Genomic DNA, 24,400 nt, shown 5'->3' with positions numbered 1-24,400 from the left:
GTCACATACAGTATCTTGGTAATCATTGCAACAGCATATAAAGGAGGCCAAATGTTATTTCCCCCCATAATGCAGCTGTTTGCCTAGTGAGGATGTAGCTCATCTGAGGATTAAACAAACCATTAACTTCCCAACTCAGGGTTCACTCTGTCACTAGCCTAAATTGTGGGACATTATTACAGTCAAATCATCAATTCATGCTTTGCTAGATAGGCACATGAAGGGGCTGAGGCTTACAGACCTTTCCTTTAAATTTTGATAGAGAGAACTCTGTGAGATCACTTCCTTTGTCTGCCTTGTCAAGGAGCTGTAACACTACATACTTCCTGTCTGGGCAGCCTTCACTTTCTTCATTATGCTTCCAAGCTGACCACAGGTGCATGTCTGACCTGTGCATCTCAGACACTATTTTTGAATTTACATTGTGTACTTTTGTAACTTAGACAGTAGTTATAAACCTGCTTTCATTTCGCTACTGTTGTTGCTGCTTCAAGACTTAGATTATGTAAGTAAATAATACTTTTATTTATTCACAAAACAATGTATGTTTGATTGTTGTTTCTTAAGAGGGAGAAAAGGTGTAACATCAGGGAAAATCCAGTCTGCCTTAAAACAGCTGGGATTATTGTTTCTAGAAGGTTAAATCAACCTTGCCTTAGCTTCCAAGTTTAAAGCTGCGAAGGATGGTACTCTCAGTCATGAGCAAGGAAGGATAATAACTAAACAATATACAGTGGTACCTCGGGTTACAGATGCTTTAGGTTACAGACGCTTCAGGTTACAGACTCTGCTAACCCAGAAATAGTACCTCGGGTTAAGAACTTTGCTTCAGGATGAGAACAGAAATCGCGTGGCGGCAGCGGGAGGCCCCATTAGCTAAAGTAGTACCTCAGATTAAGAACAGTTTCAGGTTAAGAACGGACCTCCAGAACGAGAAGTTCTTAACCCAAGTTACCACTGTATCCTTTCCTAGTGTCCATTCCCATATAATTGAGCTCTCACATTTCTGGTTGGTATGCAACTGTTGGTTGTACAAATCAATGGTGCAACCGCATTTGGAGTATTGTATACAGTTCTGGTTGCTTCATCTCAAAAAGAATATTGTAGTATTGGAAAATGCACCCAAAAGGGTTACCAAAATGACCAAGGGGATGGAACAACTCCCCTATAAAGTTTGCAGCATTTGGGACCTTCTAGTTTAGAGAAAATTTAAGTAAGAGGTGACACGATGAAAGTTTATAAAATTATGCATGGCAGAGGAAAAGTGGATAGAGATAAGTTTTCTCCCTCTTCCATAACACTAGAACTCATGGACATCCAAGGAAGCGGAATGTTGGAAGATTCAGGACAGATTTTTTTTTTAAGCACTTCTTCTTGCAGTGTGTAGTTGAATTATGGAACTCCCTCCCACAGGAGGCAGTAATGGGCACCAACTTGGATGGCTTTAAACGAGGACCGGACAAATTTGTGGAGGGTGAGGCTACTAGCCACGATGGCTATGCTCTCCCTCCATGTTAGGAGGCACTAAGGCTTCTGAATACCAGTTGCTGTAAACTGCAGGAGGGGAGGGTGCTCTTGTATGTGGCTCTTGCTTTTGGGTTTCTGATTGGCTGAGATTAGGATGTTTGACTAGATGGGCCATTGGCCTGACCCAGCAAGCTATTCTTATGTTATTAAGCTGGCACAGTGACCTTTAGCTACAGAATGGAACTTCCCTACTTTCTCCAAAAATATGCTCCTGAGGGTTGGGGGACTCCCCAGAAAAGATTTAGGGTTTGAGTGGGGAGAAGAGAGGGTGAGAAAGTTCAATTATACACCTGGAAGTCCTTGCACTCATGAAACGGTTTAGTTGGATACTGGCCACTGTTCGTGAGTTTCTCAGTCTTCACGATAGCCGCACTGGCAACCAATGATACGCTCAGCTTTCTGGATTGTTGTGGTTCATCAGGAAAGAACAGTGTTGCCTGATGGGTCCCACTTCAGCTATCTTTGATTGGGAAACGTTTGTGCATTCATGCTTAGCCATGGTTTCGCTTAACATTATGTGTGAACTGGGTCACAGAGAGACTCACGTCCTTGCAGCTCGGTTTACATCTCATCCCTTCTAATAATTGGCTGGTTATGGTAGAAAGCCACCTCATAACTGTCTTTAATGAGCCAGATCACCCAGCAATAGTGTGGCCAGATAATTCTGCCTCACTGTGCATTATCTATATCCTAAGGTATGCATAGCAGCGTGACTCTGTCTAGCTGTGTTTTGCATTTGCTTCTAATTGCAGTGTGTTGGTGGAGCAGCGGATAATTGCAACTACCATGTGCTTCATTCAGGTGCGAAGTTTTGCACTCCTGCTGAGTGCAAGTCATAGGGATGAGATCTTGGCTGACACCAGTGGCCATCCTTGAAAATGATCTCAGCTAGGGTACTATTGGCTACCATCAGGCATCCTATACGGGTAAGGGTGAACATATATCAAAATGGCACAGCTCCACACAGACCTGCCATGGCTCTTTTGTGACCAGAACTTGGACAATTAGCCTTAACTTGCATCTCTAAAAATTAAAAATGTTATTATTGCAACAGGCCCTTGACTCAAGCAACTGGAATAACTTCCAGATGTAGTCATGCTATTATGCAATTGCAGCAAAACCAACACAATCACTCGTTTACAAGGCTCTTGTCGAGCTGTTCGAAATGGATACCAGCATCTAGAATTGGTAGGATGACTAGGAAGCACAGAAGAATCTGCCATCTGCTGGGTTAATCAGACATTAGTCCATCTAGCAGTATTGTCTACTACACTGGCAATAAAGTGGTCTGCGCACAACATTAAACCGTGGTTTCTTTAAAGCACATTTTACTCATCCCCCATGGGAGAGGAAACAAACTTGAAAAAAATCAGAGTCTGGCTGGTCATGACAGGCGAACCTGGACTCATAGACAGATGAACCACAAGCAGGAAGCCAAGAACAGTTCTAGACCACGCAAGGCTTCAACCTTTCCCATTCCTACTTGGAGATTGAATCTGAGATTGTCTGCATGCAAAGCATATGCAGAATTCAACCCAGTCCATTGTCTCCTTACAGTGTATCTTGCCAGGTGCTCAGTTCTAATGAACTCTGAGCGGGAAAAGCTCCTGGAAGCAGCTCTTATGCGAAGCCAGTGCAATGAGTCTAAGGTAAGAGCACGTCTCTCTAGCTGCCAATCAATTGGTAATAAAAGCATGGACCTGTTTGGTTAGCTGTTCTGTCATTGTTCTCAAAGCTGCCATAAATTTGGGCTTGTTGCTTTGGGCAGCGTTCAACTAAGTTGTTGCATGCTCTGGTACAAGGTCTTCTTGTGCAACACGACCTCCCCCCATTCCTCCTCCCTATGCCTCCTAAATCTGTTCTGGTGGATTTGAAGAACACCCCAGGGCAGGTTTAGGCATAGCTGTCAACATTTTCCCTTTTTTAAGGGCATTTCCCTTATTCCAAATAGGATTCCTCGCAAGAAAAGGGAAAAGTTGACAGCTATGAGTTTAGGGCGTGTGCAGAGAGAGGAGAGGAGGTGAAAATCTTGTTGCACAATCAGACCTCATTCAGTAAGCACATTCCCCACTTGATGCTAAGTCGCATTTCACCTGAGGGATGGGAAACTCTGCTTATAGGCCTCCAGTGGTGAAAAGCCCACCTCCTGCCTCCTGAAGCAGACTGTTTCACGCTCAGTAAGGTCTGCACTTAGGATGTTGCTACTGTAATGGTAGAGCGGGCTGCACTAAGGGGAAACAGGGATTGTTAAAAGTGGTCTGTGACAGAACTATTTAATCTGCTTTAATACTGCAAGCCTAAAGTTTTGGAATGCACTGGAACAAAATGGTGACAGTCTGGAAGCAGGCTTAGTCTCAATCTTGATCCTCAACCTGTGATATCCAAAGTGAACCTCAGTGAAAGGCTGACATAGTTTGGAATGGAAGAATCTGTCAATTTTGGTTCTCTCTGTTTCTTGTTTTTCAAATCATAAACTCCAATCTCCACATTTCAGCATCAGTTTGTGAAGTTTTTTGTTGTTGTTGTTTTAAAGGGAAAACCCCCACGAAAATTCTTCAGCATTCTAGTGCGAATTTCTCCTAACAAATACATTTCTATATGCATTTTTGACTGGTGTACACATTTTAACAAGCATTTTCCCCTAATGGAATCTATTTTTGTATGTTATTTTTGTATATAAATTCCTTTTTATGCACCCTTTCCCCTAACATATGCATTTTTGTGAACGTTTTTGACTGGAGAACTGCATCACAAACTTCAGATGAGTGTGAAGCTTGAAGGATAGCTATGTTTCAGTCCTCATATTGCTTTGGAAAGCGCAACTTTGATAAACCTGGCTTTAAATGCAAACTGAAAATTGCTCCCCTGTCCCTAGTCTCTGCCCCACCAACCAATTGGGACAAAAGTCTGCACTCGCATTGGAATTTCCATTGGCAAGGCTATTTTTTCAATGGTGGAGAAAACGAATGAAAGAAAGAAACGTCTTCCTACAAGATAGAAAGTGTAGAAAGTGTGTGAATTCCACAGCTGTCTTTTATTTGGAGGTGGGCACTGCTGGGGGTCTAGTCACAGCAAGGTTAAAATCCCCTCAGGGGACTCTCCTCCCCAGCCCTCAGCTCCAGAGGCTATTTAAAAAAACGGCTTTTCAGTATGAACCATGAAACGGCCTATGCAGACAATTATATGGTCTCCTCTGCCCTTTTTATAACTCTGTGGCCCCACATTCTACTCCCCCCCCCCCCCGCTTCCATTCCACTCTCTCGCTTGAGGAATCTTCCAACTGCCTCCTGCTCCAAGCCCTCCTCTCCTTTCTCTCTCTCCTTTCCTCCTCTGCCACCCTCCCTCCCTCCCACTCTGCTTTCTTTCTACTTCACCTCTCCCTCCTGCACCCTGCCTCGTGTGTCTGTTCATGCCTCGCTTGCGCAGCTTCAAAACTGGCCCGCTCACATTCGGCCTCACTCTGCGCCCCACCCTGAGCCGGACTCAACTCCCAGCCCCACATGCTGGCCTGCCTCGCCCCCGCTCCCCCCTCACGCTTTCCGCCCTTTGCTGACTTGACAGACGAGGGCTTTTTGTCACCGATGACACCATGTCTGACCGGGGCCGAGCCAGTCGGAGAGACAGTGATGACGATCTGTGTTCTAAAGTTTCGTTTCTGCTAAATTCCATGTCAGGTCCCAATCCAGCTTCCGAGGACCGTCATAGGTTTTCCTTAGTGGTAAATTCCTCGCTGGATTCCAGCTCAGCCTCCAACACATTTTTCGCTCTTAATTCAGGACCTAGTTCCTTCAACTCCAGACATAATTCAGGCTTTCCCCCTCTTCCCAAGCAGCGGGACTCTGATGCCAGCGAGTCCTCTTTTTTAGCTGTCACCTTTTCACAATCACGTACACCTGCACCTACAGCTTCACCTTCACCACAAAGCTCCAGGGAGATGAATTTTGTTCCCAGGTTAAAGAGAAGTTCGTTTGTGGGCACGTCCAGTACTGAGGGCAGGGAAGATCACAAACTGCTTCCCCACCGTGCTCCCTCTAAAAACGCTCCTGTTTCTGACCAGATCCAGAAACATATACAGGCCTTTCATCTACCCAAGGAGCAGCTTCAACATGTGAGGGATTCTGTGTATTCAGCCATGCAGAGTGGCCTCAAGGAGAAGGTTAAAGATGGCCTCCCTTTACCCATGCTGCCTTCTTACGTTTGTACCTTGACTGATGGCACTGGTAAGTGTGCTTTCTTTTTGGCAGTTTGCCTGAACTGTTGTCTAGACCAGTGTTTCCCAACCTTGGGCCTCCAGCTGTTTTTGGACTACAACTCCCATCATCCCTAGCTAGCAGGACCAGTGGTCAGGAATGATGGGAATTGTAGTTCAAAAACAGCTGGAGGCCCAAGGTTGGGAAACACTGGTCTAGACCAGTGTTTCCCAAACTCGGGTCTCCAGTTGTTTTAGGAATACAATTCCCACCATCCAGCTAGCTAGGGATGATGGGATTTGGAGTCCAAAAACAGCTGGAGACCTAGTCTAGACCCATAGTCTTCAACCTTTTCAGACCTAGGACTTACTTTTAACCCAAGCATGCATTTGAGGAGCCCATTTCTTAATTTCCGCCCAATATATCACCCACTGGTGATAGTGCTGCTGTTGTGGTCCACCTTGGATTAGGGGTTCTGAGTGGGTCCTGAGTTGACCTACCAGTTGAAAACCAGTGGCTGACTCCAGACTCCTTTACACCTTGCACTGGGTTGCCAATTTTTTAAACAGCCCATGTAGCTGTACTTTGAATACCATTCCTTTCCACACTTTTGTTCCTGCTCCACATTATTTTCCACAACATCCTGGCTTCCTGATTGCCACATTTGGCTTCAAAACTTCCAAGTACTGGCTTGTGAATCTCTGAGAGTACACAGGGATGCACATATTTGGGAGGGGGGACAAAGAGAAAGATGAAATGCTATTATATCATGCACAGAGCCTTGCGAAGGAGCGATTTCCTGGTTTGTCTAGCATGTGCAAGAATGACCCAGAATCTAGTAATCTGCATCTGTCCACAGTTTGCCTGTCTAGCTTGGTGGTAACAATGCTGGTGTTGGCTGAGAGGTGGCCTGCAGAATGATACAGCAGGCAGTCATCTGAGTGAGGATGAAGGCCTTGGGTTCTGCTTAGGGTTGTGAGGCTTGGTAGGCTAACACATACAACTGCGGTCTTGTTGAGCACAGATTGCCAAGCAACACCTGCCACCTTTGTACATTTCTTGGACCATTGAGTCAGACCCATTGGTCCATCTAGCTCAGTATTGTCTACATTTTCTGGCAGCAGCTGTCCAGGGCTTCAGACAAGGAACCTACTCTCCCAACCCTACCTGCAAATACCGGGAACTGAACCTGAGACCCCCTGCATGCAACACAGGTGCTTTCCCACTAAGCTATGACCCTTCTTGTTCAGGGGCAGAACTGTGTTGTAGTAGAAACTCAGTAGAATCCTTAAAAACACATAGATACCCTCTAAAGTACAGTGCTACTACCAGCTCTTTGGGAGGAAAGGTGAGATATAAATAGTAATAATAATCGTAATAATAATGTGTTATGCAGTGACAGCTCCTGCCTTTGCATCAACAGCAGAAACAGCTAGGTTGAAATCACTTCCACAGACTAGCTAAGAATTATAAAATCATAATTTAACAGAATTATAGAATCATAGAACTGCAGAGTTGGAAGGGACCCTGAGATTCATCTAGTCCAATCCCCTGCAAAGCAGGAATGTGCAGCTGTCCCATACAGGGATCGAACCTGCAACCTTGATGTTATTAGCACCAGTAACACCGCACTCTAACCAACTGAGCTGGTTTTAGTTTCTAAACCTATGCATGGAGCCTGGTGACTCTGAATTACTATCACCGTTCAGCACCTAGTCACATATGATGATCATGAACCTAAGTGATGATTGGCCTACTGCATTTTGTATTTGTTATTGTGTGCCACTGAAACCCTGGACAGTTGCTTCCTCTCCCTCATGGAAAATAATCTATCAGTGTTTATTGACTATATAATAATTCACATTCTAATTTAAGATTGTCCATTGATTAGCAGCAAACTGAGCTAAACAAACAAACAAACAAACAGTCCTGGTGATAGACACCCCCCACCTCAGTTCCAGCTCTCCCCCCCTCATAGCAATTTAAAAAGAATTTATATGGCAACCATATGAATGAGACATGGGCAGTCTTGATCACTATATATCCTAATGTTCACATCTATTTTTCAGAGACGGGGGATTTTTTGGGTTTAGAAATGAAGAAGGATCAAGTGAAGATCATGCTCTTGCAACTATCAGATCGCAAGGATGAGCCTGTGGTGATGAAGAAAAAGGACTTTCCCATTACTGAGAATATTGCCAACGGCAGTGGGGAGCAGGTATCATTCCTCTGTCTTGAGTTCTTCAGCTTACTTAATTCATTTTGCTTGTTATTATGGGTTGGGTTGGGTTGCTGATGTCTTCTGCAGTATGTCTTTGATGGAATAGCAATGCATTAGTGCTGGATTGAAACTGGACAGTCTGCACACCATACCCCTTTGCTAGTTGCTCTGCACTGTTACTGCACTGTTACTGCATTGTTGCCACCTGGGAGGGCACTTTCTTGAGCTATAACATAACAAAAGCAAGACAAACCAAAACTGAAACATTTGTTATATGACGAATTACAGGATGACAATGGAAAGCTATGGGACATGCACTGACTGGAAATGAAGCAGTATATCCAACCAGTTACCATCATGAGCACAAATAATCATGAATGCACCTTCTGCTCTCTTCACCAGCTTCTTCGTTTGTCTTGAATTTAAAATTATTGTATTGATTTTCAGATGTTTTCTTTCTCATTCTCCCACTTAGCTGCTCTTTCATCTCACCCTGCCCCTCCTTGATCATTTTACTCTTCTGGCACTCTTCTCTGCCCAATGCCCTGAGAGCGCCTTTCCTCCCTGTAGCCTATCAGCTGTTTGGCTCCTTAAAATTGGCTTATTCATCCTGGGGCCCTTCAGCTACCATCTTACACACACACAGGAATCAGCCCCACTGAATACAGTGAGGGGCTAACATGTATTCTGATTCCTCTCCTCTATTTTTCCTCCTGCTCTTTCTTATTCTTCCTGCTCTAGATCCTTTACCTTATTAATTTCCCCTACAATTTCCCTAACCTTGGCAGTTAACAGTATCTCCTGCATTTAAATACGGAAAGTAGCTACAAGCCGCCGCCCCATCATATTGTGGCTGTGATACTGGTTAATGGGCAGATTAACCCTTCTCCCCGCAAATATATTTTTTCTGAATTAAATTCCCTACCCAAAACAGATATTTGTCCCCATAGGAAAAAGACAGATTTTGCCACGTACATTGGAACCTGCATTATACTGAGTCAGATTCTGGGTGTATCTAGCAGAACCTGTCTTGATGCTGGTTTCAGTTATACTGCTTAAGCATCGTCAGAGCCATTCCCTTTTAAAAATATTTGTTTCTATCTTGTGTACATTTGTTTTTTAATAATAATAATAATAATAATAATAATAATAATAATAATAATAATATATTGGTAAGAGGTTGATAAAAAAACCCTACTGGGTGATTTGGTGAGATCACACTACTGGTGAAATTTCAGGTTCTACACTGCTAGCAAATATTTGCTGTCATCATTTGTTGGCATCGTGCCCTGAGGTGAGTGGAATGTACCGTACTCATAATACTGTGCTTTCTTTTCCAGCTTTTTGAATTCCTTGCAAAATGTGTGGCCACGTTTTTGGATGGACTTAGCCTCAACACCAAAAATTTGCTGCTGTGCTTCTGTTTTCCCTTTGCTTGTGAACATATTGCACTGAACCAGGTGAATACTTTGTTGGCCCAGCAGCAGACAGTACGGGAGACTGGAGATAGGAAGGAAATCCAAACGGAACTTTAAAGCTATGATCTTGTACCCACTTTCCTGACCCACTTCACTCGGCTGGCCGGCATTGAGAACAAGCTTTGTTTGCCAAGGAATGGTCAGGAATGCACTTTAAGACTCCCCATTTCCCCTTTGCAGTCATGTCTTTATGTGCCCCACACCTGACATAACATGATGTCAAGGGTGCAGCATATGGGCGTGGTTTGGGCAGGGCCGGATTTAGGTTTGATGTGGCCCTATGCTACTGAAGGTAATGGGGCCCTTTATATGTGATATTTTAGGGAGCAGGCTAGCAGGCGGGGTCCATTACTTACATGATAGGAGCCAAAATACTGTTGCTGTATGTAGCTTTTATTTTATTTGTTTTTTATCTCATATTTTGGAAATGTATATATTTTTTCCCCTTTAATTTTTTGGGGGGCCCTAAGCTATAGCTTATTTAATTTATACTTAATTCCGGCACTGGGTTTGGGGAAAACTGACTCATGGGCCAGATTGAGTTCCTCACTGCTGTTGTACAGTATCTGGGCAATATGCTCCTCTGAAGGGTGCACATTCTTAAAGCCTAGGGGCTGCCACTGGAAAGGTCCTTCTGCTCACCACTTATTCTCAAACCACATTCCATAACAGCAGCATGACTAGAGTCTCCCCTGCAAATATTAATGCTCATGCAGACTGACATTGGAAGAAGCACTCCATCAGATATCTGGGACCCAAGTAATTTAGGGTTTTCTGTGTTAACAGAAGCACATTGAATTGAGCCTGGAAGCAAACTGGCTATCACTGCAGATCTTTCAAAACTGATAAAATGTGCATCTGGCCAGTGATACCTGTCAGTAGCAAGGCCGCCACATTCTCCAGCAGTTTCAGCTTCTGGGCCACCTTCAGGGGAAGCCGCATGCACAGTACATCGCAGTAGTCCACCTGGGTGGGTGGAAATTACCGGAACACACGTAACTGTGGCCACATTTTCCTTGTCCAGGAAGGACTAGCTGGCAAACAAGCCAGAGCTGAAAATAGGTGCTTCTTGCCACTGAAGCCACCTGGTCCTCCTTTGGTGGTGCTGAGTCCAGGAGCACCTCCAGGCAAAGTACCAGCTCCTTTAGGGAGAGTGCATCCCCATCCAGAACAGGCTGTGTTCCCACATCCAGATCTCAATAACCTGGAAGAAACAGCACCTTGGTCTTGTCTGGATTCATTTTCAATTTATTGGCCCACATCCAGTTCGCTGCCAACTCCAAACTGGCCCAGCACCTGTCCTGCCTCTCCAAATTCAAATGGAACAGAGAGATAGAGCTGGGTGTCATCAGCATACTGATTTTGCACTATTTGTTTTATTCATTTATTTCAGAACTTGCACGCTGCCTCGGAGGGAAAATCCTCCCAAGGCAGCCCACATAAAAAGAATAAAACATAACACAGCTCTTTAGAAAATACACAAACCCATTATCCAAATACAAAACTGGTGGCAGCTGATTAAACCAATATAGAGCTTGTTACTGAATGAATATATAGAGTAAATGAATTGTCAAAGTCATTCTCAGATTTGGATTCTTCTACTTTTCAAAGATCACAGGACATGTTTTCATGAATAACCCCGTTGGTCCTCTTGCTTGAATACTTTGCTTGTAGGAAGCAAGGCTGGGTTTCTCAGTGGTTTGTTGAAGTTTCTCAGTGGCCTTCCTGCTTGGTTTTCCCTTAGTGTAAGCTGATCAGATGGAGCAAGGATTGCCGGTGGCCAGGTGTGGAGGGGCATGATGTGGCACAACTGCTCCAAACAGCTCTTAACCAGACTTGCAAGGTGAGGACAGCGGCTGCGTCAGCTGTGACTGAAGCATGCATGGGGGGGGGGTGTGCTTCTGGTGAGAAAATGAGAGAGTCGCTTTAATCTTTTTCTCTCCAGAACTACCAGATTGAGGTCATTGCTGTAATAAACGACTCTGTGGGAACCTTGTTGAGCTGCCATTCTGAGAAAGAGCCATGTGAGGTTGGGCTGGTGATAGGTAAGCAAAACCTTGCATGGTGCTGGCGACTTGCTAGCAAGCTGTTGAGCTGGAAGGCTTGCGTATGCCTTATAGTAGATGTGGGGGGCAGGGGTGCCAAGAAACTGGCTATTCTTCCTAGATTGGAAGAATCTCAGCATAGTATGTAGCCACATCACAGGGCTAGAAACCAATTCCCTGGTGATTAAGAATTAGGGAGCTGGATTCTAAGCACACATTCTAGGAAGATGTTGCATTTCATCAAAATGGCAGGCCCTAACTATTGTGAGAGTTAGGATACTGGCATATAGATGGACAGTTGCAGGACAGTTGCACTTTCTCATTGCCGTGCGGCCGGAGGCTTTATTAAAATGCTGTTTCTCCTGTTTTGAGCTTCTCTCCCTGTGTCCTGCCTTCCTGCATATGGTAGATGCTGGCACTAACTGCGGTTATGTGGAGGAGTTGCAGCATATAGCAGGCTTGGAGCATGGTGCTGGATGCATGTGTATCAACACCGAATGGAGCTCTTTTGGGAAGCTGGGCGAGTTGAATGACATAACGACAGAGTTTGACCTGCAAATGGATAAGCAGTCCATGGACCGAGGCAAAAACAAGTGAGTCACAGTAAAGGAAGTAACAATCTGTTTAAAAAATGAGTCATTGGTTACTGATGCCCGGGATTCACTGGAATAATCAAGGTTAGTCGTGCTCCGTGTCCAAAAACACATTTTCTGCATAATCAAACTCCAAATTTGTGTTTGCAGTTGTTCAGTACCCATCTTTGTTCAGTCACCTGATGGATGACCTTCACGAAGAGCAGGACAAGGGGAGGGTCACCTCGCTCCTGCATCTCAATCTGACTGTGGCTTTCGATACCATTGACCACCGACTCCATGGAATGGGAATTGGGAGCCCTGTGCTACCTTGGTTCCAGTTCTATTTACAGTACTGGGTCCAGAGAGGAGCACTGGGAGAGTGCTTTTCAGCCCCCTAGTGGTTACACCATGGGGTGCTTCAGGACACAGTTATATCCCCAATGCTATTTAACATTGTCATACATTTGTGGGGTGCCTAGACTCCCCTTCTAATTCCTGGGTGTCAGGTGCTGAATTTAGCATGTTAAAATATAAGGCAGGCTGGCTTCCTGATGAAGTAATCGTCTGGAGCAGGCATGTCCAAAGTCCATTTCGGGGGCCTAATCTGGCCTGCTGTGGCAGTTTATACCTTTAAAAGGTCAACAACTTTGGTCGGCCCTTTGGTCGGCACCCATGGCCCTTCACTTCATCAAATCTGGCCCTCTTTGAAAAAGTTTGGACACCACTGGAGAGATGGGCCATTGAAAGAGCAAAAAGTGAAGGGTGACCCATTAAGAAATCAATCAGCAAAGCTAAGACTGTGCCAGCTGGGAAATGGGTGAAGCCCCCTTGCTCTCAACTCAGAATTAGTTAGAAATACAAAGTCAAGGAAGGCAAGCAGTTGTTGGAGGATTGCAGTTTGCGTGGTGTAGGCTGGAGGAAAAATGGTTGTGTTTGCAAGCTGGAGAAGGTGGGGAGTCAGAGCAATGTGGGTTGACAGATTGAATCTAAGGTGGCAGCCATGGAGGAAATGGAACCCGCTTGGAGAGTAATGCTTGAAGCCCTTCCATCCCAGGTTCAGGTTACATATATGTGTAAGCAAGCCATATATCATAAAGAAAACACCATCTCTGCTGTGCCTTGTTGTCTGAAAGGAAACACAGACCCTGATCAGCAAACTTGGTACCTTTGGAATCGTGCTCTGCTCAGAGATTAGGGTGACATGAAGCCACTGGGAATGGTCATTCCTGTATAAGTCCTGAATGAATGCTGACATTGTGTAACCTTATGTGAACTTTGGGCTGTCAGCATGAATACCCTATAGAACAGGTGGTCTACAAACAAGCAACCTATGATATTGTCTGTCTTAGCAGCAAATGTTGTAAGAAATGGCCAAGACTTCTCCTATAGACAGGGTGACTTGACCAGTAATCTGCCAACCACCCTTTCACTTCAATTCCTTCTCTTTCTGCACTGATTTTCTTCTTTCTTCTCACTGGCAGGTTTGAGAAGATGGTCAGTAGCATATATCTGTGTGATACTATCCGTGTTACTTTGGCTACTTTGGCTGAGAAAGGTGATATCTTCAGCGGTGTCCTGACTCCCACCCTGCTTACCAAGGGAAAAATGGAGCTCCAAGATGTTGTGGACATCATAGAGTAAGTGAGTTCCTCAAACGCGTCTTGGGAGACCTGGTCAACCTGATATCCTCAGTAGCAGCAGGGTGTGTCTTGGCATGCCTTGTTAGCCTAGCCCTAGAAAAACAGCCAAGAGGAATGGACCCACATCAATAATTACATCTGTAGCCCATAAAAAACAACAACACTGAAGCAGGTGAATGAATGAATGACTGAATCAACTTGCACATTTAAATACACCGTAGGATGACCCAGAGGTACACTGCCAGAGATATTTGTTCAAGTAAGATGTCTTAAAAGAAGAAGGCTTTAAAGAAAAGTGTCTATAGTGGGCCATTCATTAAGTATATCTCTCATCAGGTAGGAAGAGGGAATAGCAAAGGTGTCACAAGGCTAAGAATCAGAACTGGTAAATGTGACATGTCACTGTTTGTTCCCCCAGTACAATCATTTAATACTCTGCGTTATTCAGCACCAACAGATGCATTCCCATGCTGCCTGCCCCCTTCTGCATACAAAACAAGGGCTATACTACTGAGCTATGGCCCTTGTGGTATTATTTTATTTGTAAACAATTTTTATAATGCTTTTCGGCTGTAAGAAGGGCCTGTACAGCAGTGCAGATAAAAGAAGAAAATAAAACAAAGCATAAACAAGTAACAGACATTAAAAACAAAACCTTAAATATCAACGAGATGTTAACAACGTCCACTTTCTGAAATATTTATCTTGTTACAGTTCTTGTGTCCGTCTCTAAAAAGTCAGCATGGGTAGAAACAAAACTAAACACACACACACACACACACACACACACACACACACACACACATGTGCTAGTTCATTATAGATGGAGAGTTCAGTGATTTCAATTTGGAATCAATATTATTCTTTGCTGAGATCAATTAACAGTTAACCAGAGTCTCCCTCATGCCTCTTGCTGCTGCCACCCTGCTTTAACTCATGTATGCTTTAACTGCAGTGAAAAAGTTGGCCTGGCCAATACCAAGAACTTCCTTGTCCGCCTGGGAATGGTGGCAAGCAACCAAGACTGTTTCAACGTGCAGCAAATATGCCAAGCGGTCTATGTCCGTTCTGCCAAGCTCTGTGCTGCTGGACTGGCTGCCGTTCTTACTCATATCCGGATCAGTCAAGGGCTGCCACACCTGAAAATCATTGTGGCTGTGGAAGGGGACATGTACAAGAGCCGACCACAGTAAGGAGTTGTACCAGGCATATAAATATTTGTTCGTGTCGTGAGTAGCCAGTGCGATGACCTCCAGATATTGTTGGACTATAATGGCCATATGCATGCTCGATGATCAAGGATGATGGGAACTGTAGCCCAGCTACATCTGTAGAGTATCATATTGGCTGCCCCTCATCTAAATCAAAACCAAGAAACCCACCAATCCCACTTTCCTATGGACCACTGGACTAACCATCATATTTTCCCTGACTTCCTTTCATGAGCAGGTTATTGGAGCAAGCTTTCTCCTGGACTGAAATCACTGGCCAAGAAAGCATTTCTTCCAGTGTCTTCTTCCAGATATACAAATATTTTCCTTCAACCCAGAGAACCATTAAGTCAGCTTAGCTATTCATTGTTGCCAGAAACTCAGTAGGCAGCATATTTTATCCTCTCTCTTGCCACAACAGCTCCTTCCAGGACAGTAACCCATCTATACTACTCAGATAAATGGATCCATCCATCCATCTGAATCTCTCAAATTGGTTACTGGGGTTTCCCAGGCTAGGGGGTCTGTTACATGTCCAAAGTTAGGAGGCTGTTAACTTCAGGGAGTTCAGCCATTTTAGAAAATGTGGATAATGTAAACAGACCCAAAGACTCATTTATCCAGCAAATTTTCACATTCCTTTTGGAGCAAAGGCATAGTAAGCTAGGGGAGAGGTGCAGAAAGGCCAGAAAGGTTACTTCCAGTCACCCTGCTTCAAGGTCTCTGACATTTCCTCTCCCTCCAGGTATGGTCAGATATTGCAAGAAACATTGAAATCACTGGCTCCTGATTGCACTGTCACCTTTGCCACATCAGAACATGGCTGTGTTTTTGGGGCTGCCAGAGTAGCAGCTGCGACAATGAGGCTCAAACACCAACAGGAAGGAGTAGCCCAGGTCCTGGCGCCTTTCCGACTTTCTATGTCCGACATGGACACACTGCGGACCATGATGAGACAGGAAATGGAGAAGGGTCTGTCAAAGGAGACACACAGTACAGCCACCGTCCGCATGTTGCCCACTTACGTCCGCCATTTGCCTGACGGCAGCGGTGAGAGCCAGAGAACAACCTCTTGGGAATGGCCTTTATCTTGGGAGGGAAGAGCTTTGAAGAGCTCAAGGGGGCTTTTAAAAAAGTCTCAGGGAAGTTGTGTTTGGTCCAGAGAAAACCTTCCGAGTTTTGGGGGGCCCAAGTCTTTCAATTGATATGGGGCTGTTGTTATTGTTACTTATGTTCACCTCACTGAGAAGGGTGCAGCATAACCACTGCTAGTAACAACAGGAGTCTCCAACCTTTTCAGATCCTGCACCCACCTATAGCACAAATATGCATTTTATTTTATTAGCAAATATTGGTATGGTGCCAGTGGGTCTCGACCCCTCAGTTGACAACCAATATTCTAGAGGGCTGGTGAGATGCTTTCCCAAGGCTTTATAGTTTAAGTTGCCAGCACTGGTGGGAATGATGTTGGCCTCAGGCAAAGAAGCCAAAGAAGGAGACCCTTGCAGTGACTGTGTTGGGTTGTAGTTGAGAGTCTATGTCACTCAAGCTCTTGTCCCTTATACATTTTGTAGAGAGAGGGGAGTTCCTTGCATTGGATCTGGGCGGAACCAATTTCCGAGTGCTTATGGTGCAGGTGAAAAGCAAAGAAGAGGGTGGTGTACACATGGTCTCTGAGTCTTACACAATTCCACCCGAAGTGGCCCAGAGTAATGCAATACAGGTAGGTGCAAGAAAGGGGAAGACATGGCTGGGTTGAACTGGCCTCTATTACAGACTGGCTGTGACACTGGCAACTGTGGGGATGGGCGATACTGTTATTGATGGCGTTTCCTCTCCAAAGTTGTCTTTACCTCATAAGGCCTCATGCTTTCTCCCATTTTCCTGCAGCTCTTTGATCACATTGTTCAATGCATTAATGATTTCCATAGCAAGCATAGCATTGTGGGACGAACACTGCCACTGGGCTTCACTTTTTCGTTTCCCTGCAGTCAGACGAACCTGGACAAGGTATGAAGCACCTATGGAAGTGATCTGCTGCTCATGTGGTGATGCTGGGAATTAGGACTTTGCTGCCTCCCTTACCTGGGTTAGCCAGTGGAGCCCCCTGCTGGGAATGTATTTTTGTGGTAGATGGGAAGGGAGAAAAATTGGGTTGAACTACCTTGTGTTCCCCAAGATAGAAAGAGAAAAATTTCCAAACGCTATGAGAACAACATAGCTTTCAAACCATTTACAAATAACTTGAAATGAAAGCTCAGCTTGTAGGATTTCTAAATTATGAAATTCAGCTGTCCATTGCGAAAAACCCCTGTTGAACCCCCTGCCCCCACTAGTTAGGCATCTCTCTCTAATAGATCCAGTCTCTGTCCTAGTGTGTATGCTACAATTCTGTGGAAGCGCAGAAAAGCTGCACAATTCGGCACTGGCAAGTTTCTAGCCCATATTGTTGCAAGGATAAACTTGAGATTGGGTGAGCAATGCCTAAAGAAAACTCAGAAACTAGAGGACCTGCAGAACTTTTGCAGAGGCAGGTCCCTGCATTATCTGCATGTCTCCTACTGCCATCTCTCTGTTGCAGCTTAGCTACAGTAGAATCATCCATGAACATGTGAAGGGCATGCAGCTCAGAGAAAGCAGTCCAGTTACACCTACATGTTTATCACAATTCCTTCTTTCTCTTGGTTTCACAGGGCATCTTGCTGAGATGGACCAAGGGGTTCAGTGCCACAGGCTGTGTGGGAGAAGATGTCGTGCAGTTGCTAAGAGAGGCTGTAAAGCGTCAAACGGTATGTGTGGGATATGGGGCACGAGCTCTGGATAGATTTGCCAGGGATTATAGTTTGGGCTGGACTATTCAGACTTAATCTGATTTATCAAAATGAAAGGCTTTTAAATTATCACAAAACCCGCTGGTTTAAAATCAGAGTTAAGGCTATCTCATGTTGGCTCAAGCTCCACAAAGCCAGAAAACTGGAAGCTGAGGCTAATGCTTTAACAGATGTGCCCCATAATCAGCAAAGTTGTTGTTCAAGGACACAAGTTGCACTTGTGTACAACTCACCCCTAAGTACCCACACTTCTCCTTGGTCTTTCAAGCCCAAATCCTGATGGGGAGGAGGGTTTTTAAAATTCTATTTAAAAATCATTTATCAAAAATTATATACCAGTTCAAAGTAGTAAAATCTCTAAGCAATTTACAAGAAAATTGTCACTACAATAAGGGCATATCCACACTTACCGTTACTCTGCTCTTTCTAGGCATGGCCCACACTTTAATGCTCTGTGTTCAAGCATCCTCCCCCCCCCTTCTTCTTTTTTTTCTCCAGTGCCTTCCCCATGAAAACCCATCTTTTAGAGTTCAATAAGAGCACACAGCAATCTACAGGAAACCCAAACTGACATTTGCTCTGATTGAGTGCTATAGAGCGGGTTTTCGTTGGGAAATCTCCAGGGCAAACAACAACAATGCTCAGACACAGAGCTTTTATGCCTGGACCAGTGCCTGGAAAGGGTTAAGCACCATCTTCCAACACGCCACTTTGCTTCAGATTGCACCCTCCCAACACCAGTTTGTAATAGAAAAGATGTGTGGGCTAAGATTTGTAAGCTCAATTGTCTAATGATGTTCTATATAAGTCCCTGTTGGAGGCTCTTTTATTTTTTTGTGTGAAAGAGGCACTGCCCTACAAATTCACTGAAATAACATGAAATGAATGAAAACAATTCATTCCTACTCAGAATCAGTGCATTCACCTCCTCCACACTGCCAAAATGCAGCTTTTAGTGTTGCCTCTTTAAAATCTATGAAACAGGTGGATTATTTTCAAAACTACTTCAGAGAGACTTTGGTTCAGCAGTTGCAGTCCTTCCAACTCAAGTGTCCAATGCTGTCTTTTATTTAATACAACTGATAATATGAATAAGATGTGTGCAGCAATATGCTTGATCATGTGCCCCCTTGATCCCTGTTCCTCTTGGTTTATTAAATCTACTATCAGGGACTCTAGGCGGCTTACAGATAAAATAAGAACAGCTTAAAACATAGAAAATAACTGCCTCCATCATTAAAAAAAACCCCCAAACCCCAATTAATTAAAAGCAGTCAGTTCCTTAAAGCCTGTTGGAATAGGATCTTCACTTGCTAGTAGGACAGCAAGGAGAGAGCTAGTCTAACTTCTCTAGTGAGGGAGCTCCAAAGTCTGGGAGCAGCCACCAAGAAGGCCTTCTCCTGCATCCCCATCACGCATGCCTGTGAGGGTGGTGGGACCAAGAAAAGGGCCTCCCCCAAAGCTCTCATAACCTGGGCAGGTTCATCTGAGGGAATATAGTCTTTCAGATAGCTTGGGCCTAAGTTGTATGCCATAATACTTCATTGCACAGTGGGGGGGGGGGTCGTTGCTATCTTGAACTGCCAGTAGTACTGTCACTCCTAAAAACGCCAGCTCTAGTTCTGTTCCACTGATCTGAAGGGATGAGCCCACAGGGAAAAATAACCTATGACCTAATCACAATGACATTTAGGCAATTTACTGGCTAATTCACACTCACAAAAACATCCCCAGATCTCTAACATCTGTCTCCTGGCCCCTAGACCTTGGCAAAAACTAGCCGTTCTGGACCCATGGGAACATCTGGACATCTGAAAAGCTCATAGACAACAGCACAAAATGGCTGCCAGAGCCGGACTTGTCCAGTCACAAAACAAGGGACACCCTCTAATCAGTTCCAGCTTAATTAACTCTCGATGCATTCATTTTCCCTCTGCCAGCACTCTGACCACTTCCACCTGCATATAGACAAGTATACCCTTTCTGTCCCAGAGATAGTGGCTGTGATGATATATCCCTGTGAAATGCATTCTTTGTTTTCACCCAGTCCAATAGCCCAACCGCCACCCCACATCTCCGTTTTGGACAGGAGCCTTCTTAAACACATGGCCACTGTTGCTATCTCGAGACATAATCTATCTCCCTGGGTTACTGTGAGGTTAAGTAATGGAAGAGAACCACTGCCGTCTTCTTCTTCGTAATCCTCCTGGGCGGGTTCACTGTGGGGCAGGGTGTGTGGGAGCGGGTTCGGTATAGGGTGGGTTTCAGTGTGAGGTGGTGTGTATGTGACCAGGAGGGGGGGTTGAGGGGGGTTCAGTGCAAGGGGTGAGGTGTGTCTTGGGTTTTTGTGTTGGGTGGAGTGTGTGGCAAGCTTAGGGCAGAATGTGTACAAGGGGCCTTGGGTGTGGTTCATTTGGGCATTTGGCGGCTTGCAGCATGGGGTGGGGGCAGAGGTTTTCAGCACAGGGTATATGTGTGGTTATGGGGTGTAGTCTCTTCTAGTAGTTTGGTTAAACACAAGGCATGCATCTCACTGGTATGCATTGCTAATCCACTCCTCCCCCCCATGACCTACTTTATAGGGTCATTGTGGTATTAAATACTGGAAGAGAATAACCACTCTCAGTAGTTTTTGTGAAAATTAGGAAGAATATATATTATATGCTTTCTTAACTGGGGGAAAGCGGGCCAAAGTGTCAGTTTCCAATGCTTTAAACTTGCTGTATGCTGGCAATTTTTATCAGATTGATGTGGAAGCTGGCACTTTTGTATACCTCATCAGGCAAATCAGGTAGGCCAGCTTTGAAGTTATTAGTCAAACAGATACCATTTTTATTAAGCTATAGAATTTTGAAGCTTATAATGATAGAACCTCTTTTTTTTATTCACCTTAGCTCTAGGTACCAACCATGCATATACTATACATATACTGTAGGTACTAACGATGCATATCCAAGCAAGGCAGGCCTGGCACCTGTTTTTCTTAGGGAAATCCATCTTCAAAAGGGTGTAATTTTGGAGAGGAGGAATGAGTGCTTAATCGCATTCTTGCTTCTTAATTCTCTGCTCCAAATGCCTCCCTCACCAAATCTGGGTTTGCCTTATGTGGAACCCTGGGAAGGAATGACTTTGCAGGCAACGATTTGAAGCAGAGAAGCCGCAGGCAAATGGTCAAGCATGCCTCCAGACATTTGCTTTCCCCAGTCCCAAGGAAAAGCAGCCATCGCATGTCTATTTCCCTTGCATACGTGTGATGCGTGCCTCTAGTCTAACAACAGCTCTCCCATGTTTATCGGTGAGCGAGTGAGAGCATGCTTCAGGTAGAAAAGGGCCTCGCCTCTATTCTTTGTCAGACCTGGGAAATGGGGCATGTGTCTGGCAGAGTTCACTCAGTTTGGATATGGCGTAAGGAGCCCCTCACGACTCTGAGGCGAACCAACTTGTATGTCAAGCAGGCCCAAGAAGTTTGTGTTGCGTGTTCAAAGCATTACGGTGCTCCATATTCTCAGTCCTCACCCCTAGGTCTACTCTGTGATGATGGGTCACTTGCTATGTAGCCCATTGAGAAAGTGGAAGGTGTAACAGCAACCATTCGGTAAGCCAGCCCGATGACAGTGACAGAGCTTGAGAGCTCCCTTCAGGTTGATGCCCCCAGGGGCCTTCAGAAGGGGGGGGGCAGGGAGAGGGGGCCTATTTCCCAAGCGACAGGGCCTATGGGTCTCTGCTGGTTACTGTGGTGATAGGGAATCGTGTTGCCTGGTAACACATCTTGCTGCTCTCTGTCTCTCCCTCCCTTTCTCTTCCCAGGACATTGATATAGATGTGGTTGCCATAGTGAATGACACTGTAGGAACCATGATGGCATGTGCCTATGTGGACCCCAACTGTGAGATTGGCCTCATCGTCGGTAAGATGGTTGCGGCAGCATTATTTTAATTATTATTTTCTAGAAATGTATACTGCTCTGCCCTTTGATAAAATTCCCAGGGTGGTTGGGAATAGGTGAGCGGGATCTGTCTTTTAGGGGCAAGGGGATTATACATGTGGTGCTTTCCAAGGGAATATATTTCCAACAGCGGATGCCCTCCTGCACTCTTCTTCTTGAAACTATTACCTTCTTTGGGGGATCTATAACCAGAATCTGGGCTGCTCCCTGACAGGTAAGCCTTTCTCTGTAATTTTGAAATTTAGAATGGACCGCCAAGTGGGCTGAAGATTCTTCCTCCAGGCTTGATCCCAATACTTTCCTTGCTCTGAGCAGGGGGAAATATGACAGTCCATTTTCATCAGTGATTCATTTCCATCCCTTTCTCTCAGGTACGGGTACCAATGCCTGTTACATGGAGGAGATGAGGAATGTGGGCACTGTGGAGGGGGACGAGGGCAGAATGTGTATCAATATGGAATGGGGGGCCTTTGGAGACAATGGCTGCCTCGAGCACTACATAACACAGTTTGATGAGAAAGTGGATGCAGAATCCATCAATGCTGGCCAGCAAAGGTGAGTCCGGGTACCTGGGAGTGATCTGGGGTGATGGCTGCCTCCAGGGTCTCCTTGTGTGACACTCATTTGCATTTCCCCTAAAGGTATGAAAAGCTCATCAGTGGCATGTACTTGGGCGAGATTGTGCGCTATATTCTGCTGGAGCTAACAATGCGCAAGGTCATCTTCAGGGGTCGCCCATCAGAAGTACTCAAGACCAAAAACATCTTCCCCACCAAATTCCTAACAAATGTTGAGGAGTAAGTGTGTATCCGTAACATTCTCTTTTCATGTAGAATTTAGGTTTGGTGCAGAAATCAAAATTCCTGAGGCTTCTTTTGGTCTTTACCTGTAAAAGACCTGTTCAAGGTGTCTCTAAGTCCTACTTGGTCATCTGTCCACCCCTCATTCTTAACTTCACCTTACCTAGGCTTGGATCACCTTCTGACAAGCAAGTACCCCTTGTCCCAGATTATATTGCAAGCATGCAAACTTAAATGATTTTATGGAAAGCAAGCCAATTTTTAGATATTGTATTTATTTCAATAATACATTCTGAGCACCAAGCTTTAGTCTTGCTGATGCAGAATTCTCAGTAATTTGGCATTGCCTGGATCCCCCTCCCCCCCCCCCCCTTTGGAATGTAAAAACCTTCATGATCTGCCGCATGAACCCTTTGGGGAACAATGGGTTCTTTCAGGATGAATGTGCTTGCTTCCAGACCACCTGTTTATACAGCATCCATAATGATTTGTTTGCACAAAGTTTGTGGGGAGGTTAAATCCGTTTTTATTCGTGGGGAAGTTATACAACATTGCACCAGACAATCTCCCACTTTCCATATTGCAAAAACAAAACTGATTTGGGATTGAAGCTGGTTTGTTGTGCAAGAATGCCAAATCAAGTTAAATTGTGCAGCCTGAATTTGCCCATTTGTGATTGAATCCCATCTGCAAAACTGAGAGACTAGAAATGCTTAGCTTCTAAGAGGGCAACAGCTCTTGTTGAATATAATAGGTGCCTCAAGCAGTTCCACCGCTGATTATAATGTTCTGTAAGCAGCACTCCTGGTCACCATTACGTGTGTAACATTCTGGAAGAATATGGGTTGAGTGTATCTACGGAGGATGCCTTGGTGGTAAAGGATGTGTGCCGTGCCGTGTCGTCACGTGCCGCTAAGATGTGTGCAGTGGGAATATCTGCAGTTGTGGAGAAGATCCGAGAGAACCGTCGTGCGTCAAAGCTGGATATAACAGTTGGCGTGGATGGGACACTCTACAAGATGCATCCTTAGTGAGTCAGTTTTGCTTCATTAAACTGCGGGGCAAGCAAGGCCTCAACCCAACAGAGTGCCAATAGGGGAACGGAAACTTCAGTTGCCCAATGGATGGCAAGACCAGGTTGGGCAGAGATGACAACAACTGTGTTTTGATGCACGGGGAGAAACTCAGCCATTACTGATCCATGCTAGGCTGGAGGACCTTAGTACTTATTGGGAGACACAGTGCATGGTAAAGGATGGTTCTTCCTAAGCTGCAGTAAGGCTGTATGGGCAGTACCTGGTTTTCTTTGGAGTATGGGGTTCTGCAGCATCTGCCTAGAAAAGTTGAATGCTGCCCCTGTTTTGGGTAAGGGAAAGAGGGGAAAGCTGCAATAACGTATGTCCAAGAACCATGTAACCAGGGGAGGGTGTGATACTGGCTGAACATTGCTTTCTCTTCCTCACGGACATGCTCCCTTTCTGTTCTCAGCTTTGCAACAAAGCTTCATAAGACGACGGCTCTGATAGCTCCAAACTGCAACGTCAAGTTCTTGCTGTCAGAGGATGGTTCAGGGAAGGGGGCTGCACTGATTGCTGCTGTGGCCCATAAATAACCAAACCATCCACTTGACTTGAATAAAGATGTCCCAGTAACCAGGACACCAAACCATTCTCTACAATGCCCAGACCTTGACCCACAGCAATGTGTTTCACCCTCCTCTGTGGCCAAACTGCAGGAAAGGCAAGTTGTGTCAGCAGCGGTGTTCCATCTTTATAGCTCTCTTTACCATCTCTGATTCATGTTCAAGCGAGGAAAACAATAAAACAAATTCCTGCTGCCACTTGGTTTTCCAAGTTATATATATTTTCCCCCAACAATCCAAGCCCAAAGATAACACAGACTGAGAGTGCTAAAATGGAGGTGCCTTCTTAATAAC

At 44.9% G+C, this 24,400-nt stretch overlaps 1 protein-coding gene across 1 annotated transcript; it reads left to right on the top strand.

Annotated features, from left to right (window-relative positions):
- The first annotated feature begins 4,782 nt into the window (after positions 1-4,782).
- Positions 4,783-24,304, top strand: HK3 (hexokinase 3). The gene is made up of 17 exons (XM_079967120.1): positions 4,783-5,747; positions 7,787-7,935; positions 9,279-9,398; positions 11,161-11,259; positions 11,362-11,461; positions 11,871-12,054; positions 13,518-13,673; positions 14,632-14,865; positions 15,633-15,937; positions 16,462-16,610; positions 16,778-16,897; positions 17,581-17,676; positions 21,526-21,625; positions 22,036-22,219; positions 22,306-22,461; positions 23,264-23,494; positions 23,953-24,304. The coding sequence occupies exons 1-17, from the start codon at positions 5,117-5,119 to the stop codon at positions 24,074-24,076; spliced, it is 3,138 nt and encodes a 1,045-aa protein (XP_079823246.1). The 5' UTR covers positions 4,783-5,116; the 3' UTR covers positions 24,077-24,304.
- Positions 24,305-24,400: the final 96 nt, after the last annotated feature.

Source organism: Podarcis cretensis (assembly GCF_951804945.1).
Source record: "Podarcis cretensis genome assembly, chromosome: 2".
Taxonomy (NCBI): domain Eukaryota; kingdom Metazoa; phylum Chordata; class Lepidosauria; order Squamata; family Lacertidae; genus Podarcis; species Podarcis cretensis.
This window is presented reverse-complemented; position numbering and strand designations above follow the sequence as displayed.